Source organism: Sciurus carolinensis, chromosome 5 (genome assembly GCF_902686445.1).
Source record: "Sciurus carolinensis chromosome 5, mSciCar1.2, whole genome shotgun sequence".
NCBI classification, from domain to species: Eukaryota; Metazoa; Chordata; class Mammalia; order Rodentia; family Sciuridae; genus Sciurus; species Sciurus carolinensis.
The window spans coordinates 151,003,463-151,030,051 of NC_062217.1; the positions used below are offsets into that span (position 1 = coordinate 151,003,463).

Sequence of the window (26,589 nt, forward strand, 5' to 3'; positions counted from 1 at the left end):
GCCCCAAAAAACATGCTAAATGTAATAGAGAAATGTCCATATTTTGGTAGGACCAATCTCTGAATTTGAAATAAGGTCTAACTTACTGTTTTCTGTAGTTTAACACTACTCCCTTACATGTGTATTATTTCCTTATGATAAAATGCTCTGATATGCCTATGTCATGTATGATAAGAGCGAGACCTCTATTTGAACTCTAACCTCATTTTTTAAGCCTAGTATTTTTGTTTAATATTTTTAGTTGTAGATGGACACTATACCTTTATTTTTATTTATTTATTTTTATGTGGTGCTGAGGATTGAACCCAGTGCCTCACACATGTCAGGCAAGTGTTCTGTCACTGAGCTACAACCCCAGCTCAAGCCTAGTATTTTTACCATTTCATTTGCCACTAGAAGGAAATGGAAGGAATGTCCTCAGATATTTACCCAGTTCCACTCTGTGCTGTCACAAATGCCTTTATAATTGACCTTGTGCCGGTATGAGTGGTTTCTTCTTGATAATGGTAAGTTTCTTGAAGAATGATTTGCTTTTCCAAACACTGCATGTGGTGAGATCTCTTTAAAGTGATCTAGGATCACTTTAAATGGAGCTAGGATGGTGGTGAACGTCTGTAATTTTAGAGATTTGGGAAGCTGAGGCAGGAGAATCCCATGTTTAAGGCTAGCCTGGGCAACTTAGCTATACCCCATCTCAAAATAAAGAATTAAAAAAGGACTGGGGATGTAGTTTGGTGGTAAAATGCCTCTGTTCCCAAAGCCTAATGCTTTTCAATCCCTTATTCCCCCCCCCAAAAAAAAATTACTGAATTCTTATTTAACATGGTACTTGAAGCTGAGGTCAGAAATGTGTTCTGCTACCCAGTGTAGTTGATAACAGGTGCTGGATTGGAGTTATAGCACAGGGATCTCTGACAACATTCTTCTTCCACTGTCTTTTGTTTTCTCATTTAACAAAAAAAGGGGGAGAAACATTAGGTTATTTTTTCAGCATATATTCATCAAGTACCTATTGTGTGTCAGATACAGAGCATCATAATGTCTTGTGGACAAGATAGTAAGACATAACTCCTGTCTCAAGGTGCTCACATTCTAGAGGAGAAACATGAAGAGATGGCTATTAATAAATGCTTAAATCCATGGGTGTAGAACATGATCTGGGAACACAGTGGAGGGAGTGACTTTTAATCAGGCCACTGGATTGGAAGAGGCTCCATGGAGGAGCTGACGCTAAAGAGGAACCTTGCAGGAGGGGCTGGGATGTGATCTGCAGCCTCTCCCTCCAGGGTACCAATACTGACGGTTAGGACTACAAAATCTATGTTTTCAAAACTTCTAGTGCCACCATCACAATTATTTTATGCTGCTTTTAAATTGTCCTCTCCTTTTAAAAAAATTGACATAGATATATTTTTACTTTCATTTATTTATTATTGCAGTAGTGCGAATTGAACCCAGGGGTGCCATCACTGAGCTATATCCTCAGCTCTTTTTTTTTTTTTTTTGTGGTGCTGGGGATCGAACCCAGGGCCTTGTGCTTGCAAGGGAAGCACTCTACCAACTGAGCTATCTCCCCAGCCCTCCTCAGCTCTTTTTAAAAAAAGTTTTTGAGACAGGTTCTAACTAAATTGTCCAGGCTGTCCTCAAACTTGCAATTCTCTTGCCTCAGCCTCCCAAGTTGCTGTGATTACAGGGATGCTCCACCACACCCAGCCTTTTTTGTTTTTTTTTTATTTACCTGACATGAGTATACTTTTTGCAAAATTTTTACTTTTTTCCATATTTTTCATTGGTACATTGTAATTATACATATTGTCAGAATTCATTGTTACTGGATATGCTTTTTTTAAAAAATATTCTTAGTTGTAGATGGACATAGTACCTTTATTTTATTTATTTATTTTTATGTGGTGCTAAGGATTGAACACAGCTCACACGTGCTAGGCAAGTACTCTGCCACTAAGCTACAACCCCAGTCCCCGAGATATACTTTTAAAAGCTAAATATTACACTGGGTGTGGTGCGTGCCTATAATCCCAGTAACTCAGGAGGCTGAGGCAGGAACATCACAATTTTGAGGCCAGTCTCAGTGACTTAGTGAGGCCCTAAGCTACTGTCGAGATCCTGTCTCAAAGTTAAAAATTAGAAAGGGCTAAGGATGTGGCTCAATGTTAAGCACCCCTGGTTTCAATCCCTGGTACCAAAAATAAATAAATAAGTTAAATTGCTGCCATGCGTGAAAATTAATATCACTTCTTATAGTCTAAGGTAATTATGGAAATAAGCAATGATTACAAAACAGCATTATTAAATCATAGGTTAATTCTGTGGCCTGTCCAGAAGGTTCTAAGCCAGATTTCTGTTTATTCAAGAGATTACCAAGTATGGGAAAGATGCTAAAAAGACATTTAAATACCAAATAGAAATCCTCTCCATAGGATCAGAAAAGTTGAAAGACAATCGAAAAGGGAACTTTTTATTTGGTAAATTGATCTAGTATCCACTATTATTTATTGTCATAGACAAGTTTCACACTTTGGAAACATTAATCTGTCTTCCTTAATTGTACACTTGAGGAAGGTATAGTAGTTGCCAAAGAACATGGGCTGATTAATGAGAAGTGCAGGTCAAAATATGGTTTCCCCAAATCCCCACTGTTCTGTGTAATATCTTGTGGTTGAGGGATAGGAAGGAATGGGACATTTTTTTTTTTTTTAATTATTTTTAGTTGCAGATAGACACACACCTTTGTTTATTTTTATGCAGTGCTGAGGATTGAACCCAGTGCCTCACACATGCTAGGCAAGTGCTCTCCCACTGAGTCATAGCTCCAGCTCCATTTTTTTTCTTTAATAATATAATATAAGCATGCTTTTTTTTTTCTTTCCAAATAGGTTTTTCTATCATCCAGGTTAGTACTTTTTTTTTTTTTTTTTTTTTGGTGGTCTTGCAGATTAAACCCAGGTGTGCTATACAGCTGAGCTATGTCTCCAGTCCTTTTTTTAAATTTATTTTTTATTTTTATTTTTAATTTTTGGTACTGGAGATTGAACCCAGGGGTGCTTAACCACTGAGCCACATCCCCAGCCCTTTTTCATATTTTATTTTATTTTTTATATTTTATTTAGAGATAGTCTAAGTTGCTTAGGGCCTCACTAAGTTGCTGAGCCTGGCTTTGAACTTGTGATCCTCCTATCTTAGCCTCCCAAGCTACTGGGATTACAGGCATGTGCCACCACACCTGGCTCATTTTGAGATGACCCCATTTTGAGATGGGGTCCCACCAAGTTGCCCAGGCTTACCTTGAACTTGCAATCATCCTGCCTCAGGCTTCCCAAGTTGCTGAGGTTACAGGGGTAACCCTGTGCCCAGCTAGTGCTAAATTCTTTATATATATCGTTTTATGTTTCATATATACATATATATATCATATGTTTCATATATACATATATATATTGTGTATCATAATAATTCTCGCATGATGAATTCTTATTGCCTCTTGCATATAGATAGAGCAGTTCAGAGAAGCTGTCGTACAGCTAGTAAATAAAAAGCCAGGTCTGGTGATCCCAAAGTGAGGTTTGGCTACAATACCATTTAGCCTTTCTATTTTACTCAGTTAATCGCATCCTCCTAGTGGGATCTTTCTTTTTCTTCACAGCTTGTTGAGGGTAGAAAGGCAAGAAGGTTTGCATTTTTTTCCTAGGCATTTTTTCTTGCTCAGGAGGTAGGTCCTGGTAACGCTAGGAAGGGTAAAGGAGCGAACTGATTGAATGAACTGTGGCATGGCCATTTTCTCCAAGGCTCTTTTCCTTTTCTCATTCACTAAAGGAATCAGGGCAAGAGAGCACTTGTTTGGATCAAAAAGTTCTTTTGTTTGGGCGCTGTGGCACACATGTAATCCCAGTGACCTGGGTGGCTGAGGTAGTAGGATCTCAAGTTCGAGGCCAGCCTGGGCAACTTAGCAAGACCCTGTCTCAAAATAAAAAATAAAAAGGGCTGGGGATGTAGCTCAGTGTTTAAGCGCCACAGGGTTCAATTCCTTCTACCCACAAAAAAGATTTTTCTTTTTTTTGCAGTGCTAGGGATAGAACCCAGGGCCTTGTGCTTGCAAGGCAAGCACTTTACCAACTGAGCTATATCCTCAGCACCCCCGCCCAAAAAAAAAAAAAAAAAAAGATTATTTTTAAGTTAAATTACTTATTTACTTATTCATTTAGATACTATGAATTATAAATTATTATTTTTTTGAGTTCTGGGAATCCTACGTACTTTACCACTGAGCTCTATTCCCAAGAGTGCTATAAATTTATTTTTTGACTGGTACATAAAAATTGTAAAATGTGACGTACATTATATATTGTGTAGTGTTTAAATCAGGTTAAATATATCTATCTTCTCAGATATTTATAATTTCTTTATGATGAAAATATTCAAAATCCTTTCTTATATAGCTTTTTGAAACATATATTACAAATCACCCTAGTGTACAGTAGCACATTGAACTTTTTACTTATCTAACTACAACTTGGTTCTCACTGATCAACTTCAAACCATCCTTTCCCCAGCTATTCTTCCAGACCCCTGGTAACTACCCTTCTACTTTTAATTTCTTTCGTCTTCTTCTTCTTCTTCTTTTTTTTTAAAGAAACTGGTGTTTATTTTCTATAACCTTATTTTCATTTTGCTTAATAAGTATCTGCAGAACAGCTCAAGACCACTCAGTGGTTGTTCCTACCCACTCAGTAACCTGAGCAGTGGGAGCTGCAGACCAGTCTTTAGTGGCCGGCTGGGCACTCCAGTCTTCAGTAGGGAACTGCTAGATAGGCACAGAGGGCACCTGCACACCTGCAGACCAGTCTGCAACCTCAGGTTGAGTAGCAGTGAACTCAGAAGCTGGAGCAGTCCATTCACCCTGAAATTTCTCCTTGGTCACAACTTTTTCAGCAGCAGCCTGCTCTTCCTTTTCAATCTCTTCAGGATCTCTGTAGAAGTAGAGATCAGGCATGACCTCCTATGGGTGTTCATGGGAAATGGTGCCATGCATGTGCAGAACTTCTCAGGCCAGCATCCACCACATCAGACCCACGGAATGAGCTCCCTTATTATTGCATGGAATGGCAATGTCCATGTAGCACGGAGGAGAGTCTGTGTTACACAAAGCAATGGTGGGCAGATTGACATAAGATGCTTCTGTAAGAGGCTAGCGGTCAGCTCTGGGATCGGTAACCACCAGAAGACGTGGCTCCTGGAAGACTTCTGGATCTGGTTAGTGAAGGTTCCAGGAGTGAAGTGGCCAGCTATAGGAGTGGCTCTAGTGGCAGCAGCAAACTTCAGCACAGCCCACTGGGCAGTATTCCTAGAGGATATTACACTGACATCAGCAGGATTTTCAGTGGCAACAATGGCATGAGCTGCCAGCAGAAGCTTCTCCCTGGTCCTCTTCAGATTTATGATGTGTATGCCATCACTTTTCCTTTTATAGGTATATTGTTCCATCTGGAAATTAAGGTTGGTGCCACCTAAATGGGTTCCTACTGCAAGGAATTTGAGGACATCCTCTTCCTTCATTTGCAGAACATCAAGGGCTCCGGACATTGTGACAGTTTCTCTTTAAGTTACAATGGGAATCAAGAACAACGCCATATGGACCCCTCCCTGGGTAGCGTGGAAAGCTCTACTTTTAATTTCTAAGAGTAGATCAGGCCTGGAAGAGGCTATTTCTGAAGTTGGAGAAATGGCACAGGTTCTAGCTCAGGGCAGCCACAGGGAGAGCAGATGACTTTTCTAGGAAGCCAGAGACTACACTCAACTGATTTCAGTGCTTCACTGTCCTATCCAAGTGACTTGGGAGGTGTCAGACAGCTGAACCTCAGCTGCCAAGTGCTTGTTGGAAACCTACAGCTCTGGCCTTTCCTTTGTGGCCAAGCAGCTGTGGATCGAATATGGGGATACAGGGGGCTGCAGAAGGGGTGGTTTCAGTGCTCCTCTCTGAGGATTTCTGGCTGGCCCTGCTATAGCCAGCAGCTCTGGCTGGACAAAAACTGCAGGGGGCCCTTAACCACGGTTCTGGAGACTGGCTAATTGGAAAGCGTGCTTGTGAATTCAGACTGATTTCCCTGGTGGGATTCCACCGGAGCAGGTCATCTGTTGTACATATCAGGCTAGTTCCAAAGACAGTCTTTTTGTGGAGTTGGCTCAAATGCTGCCCAGGGATAGAAGCCACACCTCACCACCATGGGAGATCTAAGTCCTGCCCCACAAATATTGCCTTGTTGGCAGGCATGCCCACTGGAGTTTGAAGTAGTTCAAGTCCCTTGGGGGCTGGAACTGCTGCTGGTCAGTTTCCTGTGGCTGCCTCCATTCTGTTGGTGAGTTTCTCCTTTTCCCTTCCTGTTCTTCCTAGTGGGCTCTGCCCCACATAAGTTATTTATTAAAACACTGGACACAGATTAACTTTTCTGTTTTTTGTTTAGTGTAGCCTTGGTCCCCTACAGTTGAGAAATGCTAATTTTCCCTCCTCAAAGTTTAGTTTGCAGGAACTTTTTAACATACTATTTTATCCCCAAGGGTTCCCAATAGAAATTCTGACTTTGCTGTAAACACCTGTTTGGGAACTTGGTCCTCTCTCTCCACCCCCCACCCACCTCTTCTTTTGGTACTGGAGATTGAACCCAGAGGTGCTTAAACACTGAGCCACATCCCCAGCCCTTTTTATTTTTTATTTTGAGACAGAATCTCAAAATAAAAAGTTGCTGAAACTGGTCTCGAACTTGCAATCCTCCTGCCTCAGCCTGCTGAGTCACTGTGATTACTGTCATGCACGACAGTGCCCCACAGGTCCTTCCTCTCTTTGAGCCTGTGATTTCCTCCTAGCTCTCACTGGAGTACCTTACTAAGCCACCTGCAGATGTCAGGTCCCAGTATTGCCTGGCTAGGTTTAGCAGACTTGAGAAGACTTGGTCTCTCTGCCTTTCCTCTCAGAGGTGTTTAGTTTCAGGATGACTTTGTGAAATGGTGGTGTTCTCTGCTAAGGACATGGATCCAGGCCACGTAAAAAGAGTGGAGTACCCTTGATCTTAGCCCTGGAGCATCGGGGGCCCTAGAACTCTCCCTGATGCCAGAGCTGACACACTGGATTGGATTTTAGGCCCTAGTCTTTGAACTTAAAATGTTAAGGAGAATTCTTTTTCTTCATAGCCACAGGAAGACCCAGGACTTTGTGGGTGCTCTGGCAGATCTATGTGGGCATGTGACTTTTCATCCTTTATAAAGCATTTCATTTTCAGCATGAATTTTCTTTTCCTTCTTGGGGCAGAGATTCCAACTTCTCCAGTTCAGAGACCCTAAGTGCTAAGGGACAATTAGAAAGAGTCTCTAGATGGCCTGGTCCAACTCACTTAAGAAAAAGTCCTAGAGACCTAGGATTGGGGAGTGAATGCCAGGCCAGAATGCTGCGAGGAAGATTTCTTTTTCCTTCTTGAGGAGATTTGGAAGCATTTATGGGCTTCACATGACCTGATCTTTCAGTCCCAGGATTCTTCCCTGTTCAACCCACCTTTCTAGGCTCCCATCTTCTAGGTCATGACTTTTTCTACATTGAATGGTGGCCCTCATACCTCCTATGTCTAGATTCTGAGTTTGCCAGAATCTTCCTTTTCCAGCATTCTGATTCAGAAGTCCCAACTCTAGCCTTTGCCCTTTGCCTCCTAAATACATTCCTATATCCTGCCTCTGAGATAACTAACGCTACTACATTTTCTGTTTCTGGACCTCAGTTCTAATCTCTGAATCTGTTCTCTCTGACAGGATCACTCCAGACATTTCTCTCTGAGGGATGATCTCCTCCCTCAACCAAATAACTTGGCAGCTCAGTGGCTTCCCTTCTGTGCAGTACACCCACCAACAAAGCTATGTTGAGTCCTTTTACGGGCAGAACAGTAGACAAGATGTTGTGTTTGGGTAAGGGTTCAATGAGAAATCTCTCCTAATGGTGGACCTTAAAAATCCCAGCCCCAGTTTGGTGTGGGGAGAGTGAAGTCCCAGGAAGGAAGAAGACAATGAGGGTTAGGGACTGGGAGCAGCTTTTGGTTTTGCCTGTCTCCCTATGCCTCTGAGGCCATTTCCTCTCACCCTGTGATCTTCAGTGCTTCAAGAAACTTAAAACATGTAGTGATAATGGAACACACAGCCCTTACTTTACTCAAGATACTATTCTAAGTGCTTTATATAAACTCATTTAATTCTCAGAATAACTCTATGAAGTAGTATTTATTCTCCTTATTTTATAGGTAAGGACACTGAGGTGCTGAGATATCAAGGAATGTATCCACCCAGTGAGTAAATACTGGAACTGGGATACAAACCCAGACAGTCTGGATTCTCTACCTCTTCACAGAGAACACTAGAGAACTCTGTTAAAACTATGCACCTAAGTTCAAAGGTATTGGGATTAGTGTATGATCGTAACTGAGTAGAGTTAACCAGGAACTGCTTATAGGGGAAATGTTGAGCTGTATGTCAAAGCAACTTTGTGGAGAAGAAAGGGCCCTGCTAGGTAATATCAAGATGCTACAACTGGACAGTAGGTGACAATCCTGTCATCTCTCAAGTTAAGTCTTCTGCAACCTTAACTGAAGTTATTTTCAAAAAGTTGCTGGTGTGCCAGGTGCCATGGTGCTTACCTGTAATCCCTGCTACATGGCAGGCTGAGGCAGGAGAATTTCAAGTTTGAGGCCAGCCTGAGCAACTTAGCAAGACCCTGTCTCAAAATAAAAATAAAAAGAGCTGATGATGTAGCTCAGTGGAACACCCTAGAGTTCAATTCCCAATTAGAAAAAAAGTTATTAGTAAAATCTGCAATTTTTTTGTTTTTGTTTTTTATGTTTTCATTTTTATTTTTCATGATGCTGGGAATGGAACCCAGGGCCTCATTCACGCAAGGCATGTAGTCTAACCACTGAGCTATACACATCTGTAACTCTTTAAAAGTGCAAAGGTGATTTCACTGGCTTTGTTGACAAGTTCACATGACCATGCTTCTTGTGGTAAGTAATGTGCCTGGTATTCCAGTAGCCAGGAACATATCGGTCAGGATTTATGGGGTATCAGATCATTCTCTCTCAGGCTGGTTGTAGACATAAGGAACTTTTCCAGACTGGGAGTATGTCACAAGCATCTAGCTAATTAGGTGTCTGCTGTGCCAATCTGGGAAGAATTTTTATTCTGATAGAAAGACATGTTGCCACCCAGGAGAGGATATTTTTTCCTTTGATCTTATATCAGTGCTGATGGGAATTTTTTTTTTTTTTTTTTGCATTTTAATTCCTTTAACAATTTATTTTTTATTTTTTATTCACATTTTTATTTTGGTACTGGTGATTTGAACCCAGGATGCTTTGCCACTGAGCTACATCCCCAGCCCTTTTTCTATTTTAATTTTGAGACAGGTTCTCACTAGTTGCTGAGACTGGTCTCAAATTTGCAATCTTCCTGCCTCAGCCTCTCGAGTGGCTGGGATTACAGGTGTGTGCCACTGCACCCACTTAACAATTATTTATTAATATTTTTGTAATTGTAGACAGACACAATACCTTTATTTTATTCATTTATTTTTATGTGCTGCTGAGGATTGAACCCAGTGCCTCCATGGGCTAGGCAGGCACTCCACCACTGAGCCACAGTCCTACCCCTTAACAGTTTGTTTGTTTGTTTGTTTGTTTGTTTATTTATTTATTTGCAGTACTGGGGATTGAACCCAAGGCCTTGTACTTGCGAGGCAAACACTCTACCAACTGAGCCAGCCCCAACAGTTTATTTTTAAAATCAGTTTTAGGTTTATAAAAAATTGAACAAGGAGCTGGGGAGATAGCTCAGTCGGTAGAGTGCTTGCCTTGTAAGCCCAAGGCCCTGGGTTCAATCCCCAGCACCCAAAAAAAAAAAAAAAAAAAAAACAGAATGGTTAGGAATGTAGCAAGAGCACATGATTAGCACATATGAGACCCTGGGTTTGATTCAGAGCATAAACAAACAAACAAAAAATTTTTTTTCTTTGAGCAGATAATACAGAGTTTCTACGTATCTCCCTCTCTCCTCTGCCAATAGTTCCCTGTTTTAACATTTTGCACTAGTGTGATACATTTGAAACAATTGATGAACCAATATTGATACATTATTATTAACTAAACTCCATAGTTTACATTAGGGTTCACCTGTTGTGCAGTTCTTTAGGTTTTGACAAGTGCATGTCGTGTATCCACCCTCATAGTACCATACATAGTAGTTTTATCATCTCTGAAAATTCTCTGTGCTCATTGATCCTCCCTCCCTAAGCCCCAGAAACCACTACTTTTTTATTGTCTTTGCAGTTTTGCCTTTTCCAAAATGCCATATAGTTGGAATCATATGGTATGCAGCTTTCTCAGACTGCTTTCACTAAGCAGTGTGCCTTTAAGGTTCCTCTATTCATTTTTATATCTTGAGAGCTCACTTCCTTTTATCCATTGTGTGAATGTACCTCAGTTTATTATTTATTTATTTATTTGATAATGGGGATTGAACCCAGGGGTGCTTAACCATTGAGCCACATTCCCAGCCCTTTTTATTTTTTATTTTGAGACAAGATCTTGCTAGGTTGCTTAGGGCCTTGCTGAGTTGATGAGACTGGCTTTGAACTTGTGATCCTCCTGCCTCAGCCTCTGAAGTCTCTGGGTTTACAGATATGCATCACCATACCTATCTCATTTGCACTTTTCTGACAACATGTACTGTTGGGCATCTTTTCATATGTTCTGCTATCGTGTGTGTGTGTGTGTGTGTGTGTGTGTGTGTGTGTGTTATACTGGTAGTTGAACCCAGGGGAGCTCTACCACTGAGTTATATCCCTGAGCTATGTGTCGTCTTCCATAAAGTATGGTTGGTACTGGGAACTGCAACCATAATCCCAGGGTTTGAGATTGATTGTGTCCCCAGTATAGACTGTAGAAAAACTGGTATACAGACTTGTTCACTCAGACCTCATTAGACTTAACCTTGTCTTAGGTGAGAATGAGTGTACTGTGGTCCTCTGAGGCTCCAGTGAGACCTGAAACACCCTGTATTAGTTGACCCAACATGAAGACAAAAATCTCTAACTTTTCTAGCCTGACTTTTTCCTTTTATATCCATTATTATTGCCCAACTTCTTAGTTGTAAATTTGCCTTTTTCACTTACAAAAACAATGAACCATTTTGCCAAAAATGTTAGCAATTAGAAAAAAAAGTTAGAGAAAAAAATTATTTATAATCCTACCACTGCTGGTTTATACTTCTGTCTATATTCTTATGCTAATTTCTATAAATAATTCATAGTGACATAATGTCCCAGTTGTGCATTGGCTTTCTGCTATGTGTGACCTAACATCTTCCAGGATTTCCCTGATACCTGGATAACACTGTTTTCCAAATTTAACTTCACCCTGCAACTAGACTTTCTAGATTCTGAACCAGTATATGTGATTGGGAAGATGACCCCTACTGATTGCCACGTTATATTAGCTACATTATTTTTTTGCCTCTTTGACTTCTTACAACAGTGCAGAATGCTCTAGGGAGCATGTGTATTAACTATGCTTGTTGCCTACTTTTCAATTAATACCTAGATCTTTTGAATCCAGATCACAACTTCACTGTCACAGGTGGTCATAATAGTCCTGAGGGTATATTGTTTCTGTTTTCCCCTTAAAAAGGTCAGGATTGGGTGATCCGTGTCACCTAGAAATGAACACCATGAACCTCCTTACTTCTTCCTTCCTTGTGTGTATGAATGCAGAGGATAGTGAGTATCCCAGGCTTCTTGTATCCAAGGTTCACAAAATATTTACAAGCACAAGTGCCCAGAGGTAGTCAGATCCTTTTTAGGTATTTGCCAGAAATAAATGATTTGTGAGACTTTCTGTCACACATAGGAAATCAAATAGTGTAATAATTTTGTGTGTTTGCAATTGGACTGAACAATGGATCTAAGAGAAAGGGTGGCCTGCTGTCCTTTCCTGGTACAGGGTCTACTGCGTGATGGATAGTCAGGCCTCATGGTTTCCACCCAGCATTCATCATTGGCCCCTCTTCTTTAGAGGGCCAGACATTCATACATTACACAGAGCATCATTGTTGGGATGTGGTTCTGGGTATGAGGTATATGGTAATGAATAGCACAAACCTGATCCTGGTCCTCGTGGAGGCTTTAGTCTTTTGGTTGAAGTTCCTTGAATTGGGAGCATTGTGAAGATGTGGGCCTGATATAGCTTCAGAGCCTTAGGTCATCATGGATCCTCCCACCTTCTCTTTTCTAATCCGTGTCTTGAGGCCTAGTGGAAGGTTCTTTGCAAGCAGGGCTCCCAAGGCTCAGAAACAACCAGCCTATGTTTGATACTAGGCCAATTGCTATTTGCCAATGAGAACTTGGGTTCATAATAGCTTCCCCAGGGAGCTCCAGAACTTGAAGCAGCACATCAGTAAACAGTGACCCTTTCTTTCCTGCTCCCTCCCATGTTATTCAAGCTCCCAGAGTCCCTGGTCATAGAATCACCTTTGTCACAGGAAGGCCAACCAAGGAGATACTTCTGTTTTTCTACAACTGATCTTCATGTGATACGTGAGGCATCTTGGAGCTCTGCCTGTGCCCACAAATGTCCTCTGTCGGTCCTCATGCCTTTGAACATGAGGTCAGGAGCTTACATGCCATGGCTGTGGGGAGAAATAACTGCTGGATAATGGGGTCTGGTCTAGGCTTCTGGTCCCAGAGGAGTAAGTTTGCTGGCTGTACTTTCTGCCTGTGACAGATTTTGCTCCTAAATGTTTCTGAAAGACTTGACTGGTTAGAGGGGGAAAAAAACAGTGAAAACCGACAGGCGACACCATGGCTTGCCCTAACCCCTTCTCCTTACCACTCTAGCTTTTCCAATATATCAGGTTGCAGACATGCTGGATTCCCGCCCTTGTGGAGCCAGTTTCACAATTTTTCATTCTCATAACCAGGACTTTTGCATAAAGAAAAGGCCCAGAAGGAAGGTGGTAGCTGTGTAGGGATCTTTGGAGTCACAGCTTTGAAGAAGCATTGATAATGTGCATCCCTCATTCTGTTTTTTTGGCCAGGGACAGTCTCTGCAGCATCCCGTTTAGTCACTTCTCTGCTCAGAACCATACATTGACTTCCTCTTTCACTTGAGTAAAAACCACATGCCACAGCCTTCAAGGTTTTGTGCCCTCTTCTTCAGTCCCCCACCTCTGATGCGTCTCTCCCCTTCCTCACTCTCCTCCCTCCACTGTGGTCCCTTTGCTGTTCCTCTGAAGTGCCAGGTACTCTTCTGCCTGAGGGACTTTGCACTTGCTGTCCCCACACTTGGAAAGCTCTACCTGCAGATAGCCCCATGCTTCACTCGCTCACCTCTTTTTTAGATCTTTCCTCAAATACCACTTTTCAGTGAAGCCTTCCCTGGCTGCCTCCTTTAAAAGGGGGACCCTATATCTCTCCATGAAGCACCACCCCCTTTCTGCTTAATTCCTCTTTAAAGTACTTAATTATCACAGGGAACTCCACCCCACAAGAGTGTAAATTCACTGAGGGTAGTAACGTATGTGTATCATGACCTTATATTTCCCTAGTCTGTGAGATATCTGCTGAACAAATAAATAAGGTGGAGATAGGTTTCTTTTTGGGGTTTCTCTGGCTGTTGCAAAAAAATGCTCTTACCCCTGGAGGTGAAGGAGTCTCCCATCCCAGCATTGAGCCTGAGCCTGAGCATTAGCTCACCCAGGAGCATTTCTTCAGTTTGGACCCTAACTCCAAAGAGCAGAACACTTAGGGACATTTTCATAGGAGTAGGAACCTTTTTCTGGGAGGTGGTCTATGATTTGGGTAAGAATGCCCAAAACTGGTTTGATGAGGTGAGGCGGCATACCCCAACCCATACCTGACACAGTGTTTAGTGTATGGTAAGCATTTGATTTATTTCTGTGAGTTTTTAGAACACATTTTCTAAATGTTCAGGGCTCTGTTAAGTACTGGAGGTACGATATAGAGCAAGGCAGGCAAAGTTTCTACTCTGTCTTACATTCTTATGGAAGAAATATGTAATAATTATTTTACTTTATGTATGGGTGTTGTAAATGAAGCAGGGAGGAGACACTGGAGGGTACCCAGCGGAGAGGGAACATTTTGCGGTTATCAGTAATTGCTTTCTTGAAGCTTTGAACTGATACTCAATGACAAGGTGGCAGTCAGGGCTGTCACATCATATAATTCTAGGTGCACTGTTTATATCATTTTGTGCATTTGGTGCTCCCTGGATTTGTACAATGCTGGGACCCCTGGTCATTCAACTGTATGAAGCCCCTGGCAGTGAAAAGAGCTAGTGTAAAGACCCTGAGGCACGAGAGACCTTGAGGAATTTTGGAACAGAAAGAAGGTCATTATAGTAAGAGAGGAAGATAGTGAGACAAGATGAATTTGCAGAGTTTGAAGGCAATATAAAGAATGGGACATTCAATGACTGGTGAGGAAAGCAAAGGGATGATGTGGCAGGAAGAGGAAGGGGATTTTAGGAAGTCTTTCCCGTGGTGTGGGATATCAGCACTAGTATAAAGGAAGAATGGAGTTGACTATTGGTTCTACTTCTCTAAAAAGGAAACAGCAACAAAATTGGCTCAAAGGAAATGACTTTAAGATATTTGAATCCGACTTTGATAATAACTAAGAGGGAAGCTCATTGCTTTTTAATACTATCTTATCGTGCTGCTTGCTTAATGTCTCGGCCAGATTATCTCTTTGGAGGCAATAGGAATATTATTGCCATTTAACATTCATTGCTCAACTGAGACATGGTGTACCCATGTACAGAACACACAAATAGTACAATCCTTGCCCTTAGGGGATGAGATCCTGAAAAGATTTATTTCACTACTCTGTCTGATCTTCTGGGGTGGCTGACTTCCCAAAGTATTGGAAGAGAGTGGGTGGATCCGGGGCCCCTGGTTAGGTAAGCTACCTTGGCTCTTGGGTCAGTAAGAAGCCCTCAAGCTGCATACCTGCGTTGAGAGGACACCTCACTTCCCAAATTGGCTGTGATCTTTCCTCTGTTGGCCCAGCCTTTTTTAATTTTTAAAAAGACTTTATAAAGATGTTGCTTGAAACCAAAGCCAAGAGTGGAAACTGACAGAGTTCCCATAGCGTGCCACACTGGCTTGAGATCCCCCTGGGACTGAGCCTCTGGTTCTTTGTGGGGGTTGGGAGTAGAGGGAAGAAGGTACAGTGGATAGATCTCCAGAGTTGACTGTGAGCTTCCACCACTGTTTAAGAAAGGGTCTGCTGCTCCTGGCATGGACTTTTCTTAAATTTGATGCCTCAGTCTGGGAAGTACTTTGCTCACTGAGAGCCCAGGACAGAGTTAAGCAGCCAAAGTATTGGGAGCCAGGAGAGTTTGTTTGGCTGGATTCTCAGCTGAATCAGTCCTGGGAGCTACTGTTTTTAAACTTGAGGAATGCTGTGGGAATGTGGTCCTTGGCTTCCAGCAAGGGGGTCTAAGGCAAGGGTTACTTGAGTGAGGCAAATGTATTCCACGAATCTGTTTGGACAGGTTTTTAGCAGAAAAAAAGCATATAAAATTCAGAGTTAAAACTCAAAGGTGGCTGCTTGCATTGCGGCCTTATCGTACTCCCAGCTCACAGTGTGAGTCTAGTCTCCATTGATGTATTCTTTCTTCTTCTTTCACTTTCTTTTTTTTTAGTGCTGGTAATTGAACCCAGGACCCTGTGCATGCTGCCCAAGTATTCTACCATTAAACTGTATCCCCAGCCTTAACCAATGTGTTCTTTCTTTCCTTTTTTTTTTTTTTTTTTTTAAGATTATACAACGATTTAATATAGTGGGAAGCTAATTTTTTTTTTTAGCTCTCTCAAAATATTACCATATAAACATATTTCAAAATAACTTTACAGAGTTTTACTATCCAGTATGGTACTTGTGTTGTCACCAAACATCATTTCCAAATGGTTGATGAAGTATAAGTAATTGTGAATTGTTCAAAGTGAAAGCATCGTCTCTGCAAATGTTTATTTAGAATTATTTGTTGAATTCCACTGTAATGGCTGTCACTCAAAGTGTGGTAGCAGTCAGGAAGACTTTCAGGTTTGGTTTGAGGACTTTGGAAGGAATCCAAGACCAGGAAATTATGTGAAGCTGGCAGATTCAGGATGGAAGAACTAGGCCCATTATGCCCCAGAACCTGGGAGGTAGGAAGCTACAGGCATCTGTGGAAGTTCTCAGGGAAAATGATGAGCAGGGACTGTTTCTAGCAATCAGTAAGAGGAAAGATGAGTAGGCATGCATGCATGAGGATACTCTCTGGTACCAGACTCTGTGCTATCCCAGAAAGTCTCCCACTGCCCTCTGGGGTGAGTGTCTTCACCCCAGCTATACAGATGAAGTATCTGGGGTACATGTAAGTAAACTTGCCCCAGGATCAGCCAGAGGATGGTAGAGATGGGGTTGGCATCACCTCAGTCAATCTCCACAGCCGGTATTTGTGGCCATTTTGCTGGCTCTTCTCTAGCCTATTATTGGGATCCTGGAGAGGTATAGTTTTATGTAAGTTCTACCCTAAGTCCATCCTGTGGCCTCCAGAGGGCCCAAGAAGGCCAAGACTGAGACTATCTGATGTGCCTCTTCCTTATTGTTCAGCTTCTCGGTTATTGCTGGCCGGTTCACCATTTTGCCCCTGCCGCTTAGACCTTAGCCTTGGGCAGGGCTCTATTCCTCCTTATGTCTTCTCCACTGTTTTTATTTTTTCATTTCATTTCATTCATTTATTCATTGATGTTGCCCAGGCTGACCTCAAACTTCTGGACTCAAGTGATCCTGCCTCAGCTTCCCCAATAGTTGGGGCTATAGGCATGCACAACTATACCCAGCTAAACACATATTTTGAATCATACTTTGTTTACTTTTGTGTCATGTTTTTTTATGACCATTTACTTTTGCTAAAATCTGCATGATATGAAATTCACCCTTCTCAATAGTTTTAGGTGTATAGTTCAGTGGAATTAAATATATTCACATTGGTGTACAAACCTCATCACCAACAATTTTTGGAACTTTTATATCTTCTCAAACTGAAACTATGTACCCATTAAAAAATAATAACTCCCCATTGCCAGCTTCCTTCAGTCCTGAGAAACCACTGTTCTGTTTTCTGTCTCTATGTATTTGACTACTCTGAGTACCTTGTATAAGCGAATCATACAGTGTTTGTCCTTTGTATCTGACTTTTTTTCATTTGGCATAGTGTTTTCAGTCTTCATCTATGTGTGTGTCAGAATATCCTTCCTTTTTAAGGCTAAATAATACTCCATTATAGGTATCTACATTTTTTTTAATCCACTTGTCCATTAATAGGTTCTTAGCTAAGTTGCTTTTACCTTTTTGCTGTTGTGAATAACTCTGCTGTGAAACAGGTGTTCAGAGCCCTGCTTTCAGTCTTTTGGGTGTACAAGCAGAAGTGGAACTGCTGATCACATGGTGATTTTGTGTTTAATTTTGTGAAGAACCCACCTCACTCTTTCCCACAGCAGCTGTATCCTTTTACATTTCTATCAGCAGTGGGCAAAGGTTATAATTTCATGAACATTTGAAAAGGAGGTATTGATAATAGAGACTGTAGGATAGAGTTCAGATATAAACTTACTGTTCTTCACCAGGTAGAGGTGAAGAGCTTTGCCTCTCAAAGCTCACAGATCAGTCCCTGCTTTCCTGCTAGCCCTGGTTTTTAGTGACTGTGTAATGTCCTACCACACCGTGTACCAGAATTTACATAATTACCCTACTTGTAGGACATTTAAAGTGTTTCTAAATTTTTTACTCTTATAAATACTGCTGATTATGTTTATGCGAAAGGCTTTTTCCAAATACAAGAGTATTCTTTTAGGGTGAATTTTCAGAATGGGAAACAACTACTATAAATAATAGCTAATAATAGCTGGCACTTTAATTATACTTACTGTGTTCCATATACTGGGATTATAGGCACATGTCATTTTGCATGGCTTTTTTTAAAAGACTTTAAAACAGTTTTAGGTGTTCAACAAAATTGACAAGGTACAGGGTTGCCATGTACCTTTGTCTTGTACTCACATACACAAGCACACTCTTTTTCCTTTTCTTTCTATCTCTCTCTATAAAATACCATGAATTCATACTGATTCCTTCATTTTTAAAACTATTCCTGGGGAGTTAATTCTAGCCTGCATTTTTGTTATTGTTGTTGTTAACATATTTCTAACTGACATATATTTACTAATTTAAAAGAAAAAATTGTGAGACAGGGTCTTGCTAAATTGCTCAGGCTGGCCTCAAACTTGCCATCCTCCTGCCTTGGTCTCTAAAGTCATTGGGATTACAGGCATGGGCCACTGTGACTGACTATTTACCAATTTTTAATTTCTGTGACAGTGAGAGAAACCCAATTTTCATTATACACAATACATTTATACATAATGCAGCATCAGAATTACCCAACTAATGCAAAAGTAAATCAACTGGCTACAGTTTAATATTTGTTTACGGTTCTTTTTGTCTTTAGCCTGAAAATATATGGTCAAAAAACTGTACAAAAGTTACTTAAATAACCTCCTAACCTCTCTTTTTCCCCCCATCTTCAGTGTGGTCATAGTTATTTAACCACAGTCAGATAAGATAATTGCAATTAAGTTAATTTTGTTCAAATTGCATTTTAGCATTTTCCTCCATCCTCATTGATTCTATTTTACTTGCTTTGAGTATGTGAAAATGTTAGCATGGATCCAAAAGTGAGAACTGTACAAAAAGGAATATTCAGAAAAATGTTATCTTCTACCCCTGCAGTCCTTTCTGTCTCATTCCCACCTACTGCATACAGGCAACCAATCTCAGTTTCCCACTTATCCTTCCCATGTGACTTTTTGTATAAATGAGCTAATATATGTACATTTTTCTATCTTCCCTTCTTTTGTCCTCAAAAGCATACTGTAGATTCTTTTGCTTTTTTACTCAACAGTGTCCACATCAGCTTATAGAGTTTTTCATTCATTCTTATAGCTGCATAGTAGCCTTTGAACCACATCGTTGTCCTATAAATGGACATTTTGGTGGTTTCCAGTATTTTGCAATTACAGATTCTTAGAAGTGGTAAAGATATTTTTTTGTTAGGTGTTAATTCCCCTCCATAAAGATAGTACTAATTTGTATCTCCACAAGAATATGAGATTTTCTTTTTCCCCACAACCTTGCCAACAGAATGTAAAACCATATTTTAATTTTTGCCAATCTGATAGATGAGAACAATATCTCATGGTTGTTTTAATATGCTTTAATTTGCATTTCTCTTATTATGAGTGAAGTCAGACATCTTGTCATGAACTTAAAAGACTTATACAGTCATGCCTTTGCTTAACAGGGATATGTTCTGAGAAATGCATCTTTAGTCCATTTTGTGTGAACATCATAGACTGTAAGTATACAACTGTAGTGCACACTTAGTAGGCCTACTACACACTGAGGCCATATGGTATAGCCTGATGCTCCTGGTCCATAAAACTGTACAACATGTTATATACTGAATGCTGTAGGCAATTGTAACATTTGTATTTGTGTATATAAATAGAATATACAGAAAAATAATGCTATAAAAGATAACTAATGATATACCTGCATAGGGCACATGCAATGATTGACGCGCACAGAACTGGAAGTCAGTGAGTAAGTGATGAGTGAATGTGAAGACCTAGGACATAATTTTCACTGCTATAGACTTTATAAACACTAAATACTTTGACTACACTGAATTTATGAAAATTTTTCTCAATAATAAACTTAACTGTAACTTTATAAATAGCTTTTTATAAACTTTATAAACTTAACTTTTCACTTTATAAACTTTTTAATTTTTGTAAAACATTGACTTTTACAATTACAGAAATATTTTCTCTCATTATATCCTTGTTCTGTAAGCTTTTTTAATGAAAAAAATTTTAATGTTCAACTATTTTGTTGGAACTGGGCGTGTAGCTCAGTGGTAGAGCACCTGTTTAGCATACATGAGGCCCTGGGTTCAATTCCTAGCACCAAAAAATTAAAAACATTTTTGTTAAAAACTAAGACACAACACATTAGCCTAGGTCTGCACAGGGTTAGGATCATCAGTCTTACTGTCTTTTATCTCCGTATCTTTTAATACCATGCCCATCTTGAGACCCTATTTTAAAATAAAAAATAAAAAAGGACTAGGGATGTAGCACTCCTGGGTTCAATCCCTAGTACCTCCAAAAAAAAAAAAAAAATTACCAAGTACTGTACATGATTGTATGTTATACTTTTATATGATTGGCAGTATAGCATCACCACAAACACATGAGTAAAGTATTGTCCTATGATGTTATAGTAGCTACAATGTCTCCAGCTGATAGAAATTTTTCAGGGCCATTATAATCTTATGAGACCCTAGAGGCTGTGGAATATTATCTTGCTGAGATGGTGTTTTTGTTATTGTTTTGTTTTGTTTTTATAGTACTGAGGATTGAACCCAGGGCATGCTAGGCAAGCTCTCTATGACTGAACTTCATCCCCAGCCCTTTTGATTTTATTTCGAGACAGGTTCTCTTTAAGGCCCAGGCTGGCCTTCAAGTTCCGATCCTCCTGAGTAGCTGGCTAGTAGGTATGTGCCACCATGCATGACTCACTGAGGTTTTGATTTGCATTTCCCTAATGACTAGTGATGTCAAGCATTAGATGCAAGCTTTTATTTAGATTGGCTCTTTCTGTGTCCTCAGTCATGTGTTTCCTGTAGAAAGTCATGTGGTCATTTTGACCTATTGGACTGATTGATACCTTCTTAGTTGAGATGATTTAGGAGAGGCCTTTGAATAAGTTTTGATGGCTGGGCATTTGTGTGTCTAGGATTCAAGGCGTGTGTTCAATTGGCAGGTTTGCTGTTGTTATGAGGCCAACCCAGTCATTGTGTTGGCTTGCCAGCTGCTGGCCAGCTTATCCCCAGGACACCCCAGTGAGTGGGATCAGGGGTTCTTGAACTGAAAACAGTCTTGAGGGCCCATTTCATCCATCCTTCTACAAGAAGACAGACCCCTTACCCCCATCCTATCAGACTGGGAAGATCTTTAACTCATTCTGTTAAAAATTGCTATAGGAAGAAATTTTTTATTGGCCCCATTTACCACCAGCCAGTATTTAAGCAGCTTTTTATGTTAGAAAAATTCTTTGCACTGACCCAGATCCCACCTTCTGCACATGCCAGTTTCTTCTCATGCCTTCCTCTCTCAGAAGACATGAGAGACAGCTGCTCCCTTGGAGGGGATTCATTCACTGGTCAGATAAAACCACTTTGGCAGAAGCCCTCATATGAGGAAGTGCAGACCAAGCCAGGTCCCTCCAGGAGACGTTAAAGACTGAATGACCTTGTCACTTGGCTATTGCCTGGGCAGCCTTTGAAAAAGAGACTTTCTGACAGGCCCAGGTTGTGCCTTTATCCTGAGACTCATGTTTCAGAGTATGGAGGCTGCGTCCAGCCAGCCTAGTGGGTGGTAATCAAATGCAGGTGGAGACCATCTGGCCAAGCCTGGCCCTCCCCTATAGCCAAGTGAGGGCTGGCCTGCCCACCACAGAGCTGGCCCAGAAAGCACTCTGGGTGGAGACAGATGGTGTACACATGCATGTGTGCAGATGTACATCCATACGTGGGTGTGCACACAGCCCTCCTTAGTGAAATAGTTCTGTGTGGACATGGATCTCCATCTCAAGATTCTCCCCATTGTGCAGCCCAAGATGAACATGTTCCTTTTAGTCTGTGTCTCAAGTTTTGTGGTTAGAAATCATGTATTTTCCTTGGCCCAAGATGAAAGCCCTGGAATAATGGTCTGATACTTTTCACAAAGCTGCCTCTAATTGGTGATTGCTTAAAATTTTCCCTTTGCCCTAGTGACCCATCTCCTTTTGCAGAGTTTTAGAGTCAATCTGCATTACCCTCAGGTTTTCACCTCTTCTGACCTGCAGTCTCAGGGAGGCAGCTTTTACAACCTGTTTGCATAGCTGTTCCCTCAGCCCCCGCTGCATTGAATTCATCCCAAACAGTGTGATTCAGCAAGGAAATAAAATAACTCAAGTAGTGTCACTTTTAAGCATCTTCTAGCTGATCTCCAAAATTCTACAGGTGTATCCTCCAAATGGAGTCTGCTTCCTATATTGCTAAATAATTGGAGAAAATGTAGACCATGGACACTGTATTTTAAATACAGTTGGGCTTGACCATGATGATTTCTTTCTTTCTTTTTTTTTTTTTTTTGGATGATGATAGACCTTTATTTTATTCATTTATTTATATTTGGTACTGAGAATTGAACCCAGTGCCTCACACATGCCAGGCAAGTGCTCTACTACTGAGCCACAACCCCAGCCCAGACCATGATGATTTCTAAGGATTCCTTTTCAATCCAAAAGAAATTGAATTTAGCCTCTTAGAGGTAATTCTTCCCTATGGTGTAGGAGAGCCAAGTTCCCCCAGGCACCCAAAGCCAAGGCTAGGATTGATACCAGTTTCAGACATTGAACTCTGTTTCTATCCAGTCTTTCTCCCTGGCCTCTTGGGGTGGTTGATGAAGAAAAGATGCTACAAGAAATTTCAGGGTTGAACATTGACTGTGTCATGAGCCCTTGAGAATTCTCCCCTCTGATCACCTGTTCCAGGAGCTTGGCTAGCAAGGTATTGGCTGTCATCTTAGTTTATGGTTTGTATTTGTATGCTGGGGAGTTTACATGTGTATAGTCATTATGGCTGCTGTTTGTACAAGATGTAATTACTGAAAATTATATCATGAACATATTTTAACTTTTAACCCTTCCTGTGCTGGCAGGCCTCATGGAGTTGTCAAGAACTCCTACCTGGATGCCTCCCTCACATGAGGAGGTATGGCACCCCACTAACCAGACTCTGCCCTCTGACCCAAATCACTGCTCTCTCTAGCAGCAGTCTATTTCATGAACTTCCCTGAGACTCAGGACTTCTGAGCATTTCTTAGCAGACAGGGAGGCTGGCACTCTGACCTTGTCTTACTGCCCCTGGAAGGAGTTGTGACCATAGAACCAATATTCCTCATCATTCAGGTTCACCTAGAGATGGGAAGGGAGGCAAACTGTAATGCTTCACGTTCCACTGGTTGAAGAGTGCTTGTGGTTTCTGGAGGAGCAGTGTTGACTGATGCAGGCACCTGGGGTACTAGGTTTCAGGAAGAAGATAGGCCCACTCAGTGTTTGGAATCTGCCTGGGGACCAATCTGCAGTGCTGACTTTGGAGGCCAGCCAGCGCAGCCAAGGATTGTACCTTGTGGGGTAGAGTGAACAAAGGTCTTGTCCTCACAGAGCACACAGCCTTTCTGGTGACTCACAGGACATGTATCCTTAGCAAACGAAGTGGGTGCTTATGAGCAACTTGAAGGAGTAAGGAACATGGGTGAGGAAGATTTTCAGTAATATTGCCTCAGTCGTACAAAAAGGAATGTTCTAGAGCCACAAAATCTCGAACTCATAATTCAGAGTGCCAACAGGGAAGTATGGCTAGGCTCAGGTTGTATACATGTGTCAACACCTATCAGGAGAGTAAGGCAAGAATTCTAGTTCCTTAAAGGCTTTTGAGGTCCCGAGGTCCTTCTTCCCCACCAGGGCTCATACAGTGGAAGATTCCCCTGAATGAAAGGTTTGTATGCTGAGGCCCCACACAAAGTAGGGAGCTTTGGTTAAACTTTCAAACAATATTTTTCCTAAGGTAGTTGAACTTAAAACATTTGCTTTTTATTCTTTTCAGGTTTACTGGAACAGATGGACCTAGTGGTTTTGGCTTTGAGTTGACATTTCGCCTAAAGAGAGAAACCGGGGAGTCTGCCCCACCAACATGGCCCGCAGAGCTAATGCAGGGCCTGGCCCGATATGTGTTCCAGTCAGGTAAGAGTCCAGGGGCTGTTGGTGTGCTGCTCCTGTTGCCATGAGCCTGGTCAACTTTGGGAACTTGCAGGCATATTTTAATGTCTGTGGAGTCCTTTCCTGTATAGAAAGCTATCTGTCCCATAGCAGAGAGGGTTATGTCCCTAAGCCACTGCCCTTGACACTCTGTCCTTGTTGCAGTCTGCCATAATTAGCATGGTTCCTGCTCCCTGCTCCCAGTGGTCTGACTGTTTTCTGGGTAGGACCACAAGGACACATGCTAATCTTGTCTTGGGCTCAGTTAATAGTAGGAGTTGGGACAGAGGGAAAAAGAGAACCGTGAGGAACTTTCTCTTTCACAGGGTGAAGGGGAAGCTAGAATCAGGCAAGGCCTAGACAGTCAAATATTTTTTAATTCAGATATTTCACAGCTCCCATCCTGCGAGGATTGTTCTTTGCTCATGGAAACTGCTGGAGACTGCTGATATGGATCCTGAAATGGGTGTTTTGTGTTGGGGGTCTTAGTCTTACTTGGCTCAGACTGCCTATATCCTCTTCTGGGATGAAAGGTTGGAGTGAAATGTCCTGAAGGCTTCGTATCATCTGATATTTCTGTACGGGTGATGAATTGCTCATTGAGCACTTCCCACATGACCTCAGGGGTGTTTTCATTTTTGTTTTCGAAACTGGGGATTGAACCCAGGGGCACTTAACCACTGGGCAACATCCCCAGCCCTTTTTTATATTTTATGTAGAGATAGTGTCTCACCTAGTTGCTTAGTGCCTCAATAAGTTACTGAGACTGGCTTTGAACTCATGATCCTCCTGCCTCAGCCTCCTGAACCACTGGGATTACAGGCATGTGCCACTTTGCCTGGCTGTGACCTCATATTTTGTTTCTTCAGTTTGGTGAGTAGCCTTCAAAGGCAGGCTGAGACACTTTTCCCCAACTCTTTTGCTCCTTGACTGTCATATCTAAGTGCAGAGAAGCATCTAGGCCAGGGCCTCTTGTACCTTGTGTATCTGAAAACTTTGTTGCAAACACATATTCTTAGACCTCATGGAAACCTCAGATGTAGACTCTTTAGGAAGTGAAGTTCCCAGATACTTTTAAAGTCTGAATTTGGAGAACCATAGATCAATAGCTTCTCTAGGTACAGTGGCTTTTTCAAAGCTTCAAATAGATAATGTAGATACAATAGACTTGTTGCATCTGTTTAATCCTTTTACCCTTGTTCTAGACCTCTGGGAGTCAGTTGCTGGCCGGGTGGTTGTCACATAATGAGATGGCTCCATAACTGCCATCCACCACTGTGTGTCCTATGAGATAGTCCACTCCTAGGGGCTACAGTGGGTCTTCTCTAACCAGGAATTTCTAAACCTGGTTATTCAAGCTCCCCTGGGTAGTTTGTCAGTACACTGATTCCCATACCTCCCTGCAGGGCTCTAATTGAGTTGGCCAGAGGTGGGATAGGGGCATATGTTTCCTAACCAGCTTCCCAGGGGATTCTGAAACAGCTGGTCTGGGGATGGTGTTTGAACTCTAAAGGACTGTTGATCAGGAAGAAGTAATAGTCACAGAGCCAGAGAAACAGGCTGCCTGAAGCATCTGGCTCATGTAATTTGGTACTGTCCCAATATAGTTTATAGAACCTTTTAAAATTGTGCCAAGAGTCCGACACCTAAGCCCTTTGTGTCTCCCTCTCTCCCTTCTTGGTGTGTCTGAAGGTAACTCTGACATGACACTGTTTTGGGGAAAGTAGACTTTTCTTTTTTCTTTTATGGTGCTGAGGAGTGAACCCGGGACCTCATGCATACTGGGCAAGCACTCTACCACTGAGCCGCATCTCAAGCCCTAAAGTAGACTTTTCTTTTCTTTTTCTTTTTTTTTTTTGGGTGCTGGGGATTTGAACCCAGGGCCTTGTGCTTACAAGGCAAGCACTCTACCAACTGAGCTATTTCCCCAGCCCCGTAGACTTTTCTTGACAGGGAAAACAGGACTTTAAAGACTGGGGAATCTTGCTTGTATAGACAGGTAACTAATTCCTTGCCCACTGCTTAAGCCCATGCATTCATATGGATACTGTCCAAGTAGATAGAGGTTAGAGAAATTGGTGTTATGGACCACTGTCAAGTGTAAGGCAAGTAGACGAACTTCTGCAACTGGTTATGAAATAATTCTGAAATTATATTGCAAGTCAATGGGAAAATATGATTTGATTTGCCAAGGTTCATTTTACCTACAGACTAATGATCATTTTGCAACTATTAATGTGATCATTGATTCAAGCAAAGATTATCAGTGACTGCTAAAACCACTGGGTAAAAAGTCTGTCGGGTAGCAAAAAATTCACAAGGACTCAAAGAGTCATACAACAGTTTACTTATTATTAAGAAGAGAAAAAGAAACTGGGTATGGTGGCACAGGCCTGTAATTCCAGTGACTCAGAAGGCTGAGACAGGAGGCTCACAAGTTTGAGGTCAGCCTCAACAACTTCAGTGAGGCCCTAATCAGTTTTAATGAGACCCTGTCTCAAAATTTAAAAAAAAATTATTTTAAAAAGGGCTAGGGATATGACTCAGTGGTTAAGCACCCC

At 41.5% G+C, this 26,589-nt stretch overlaps 1 protein-coding gene and 1 pseudogene across 3 annotated transcripts in view; one reads left to right on the top strand and one right to left on the bottom strand.

Annotated features, from left to right (window-relative positions):
* Positions 1-26,589, top strand: part of Sufu (SUFU negative regulator of hedgehog signaling) — a 108,137-nt gene that overhangs the window by 6,955 nt on the left and 74,593 nt on the right. For all 3 annotated transcript variants that reach the window (XR_007108757.1, XM_047552980.1, XM_047552981.1), the window contains exon 3: positions 23,877-24,013. Coding sequence is in view for 2 of the 3 variants with exons in the window: in XM_047552980.1 (XP_047408936.1) it covers positions 23,877-24,013 (137 nt within the window). In the remaining variant the exon portion in view is untranslated. The remainder of the gene's footprint in view (positions 1-23,876; positions 24,014-26,589) is intronic.
* On the bottom strand, positions 4,712-5,598 carry LOC124984878 (40S ribosomal protein SA-like; annotated as a pseudogene).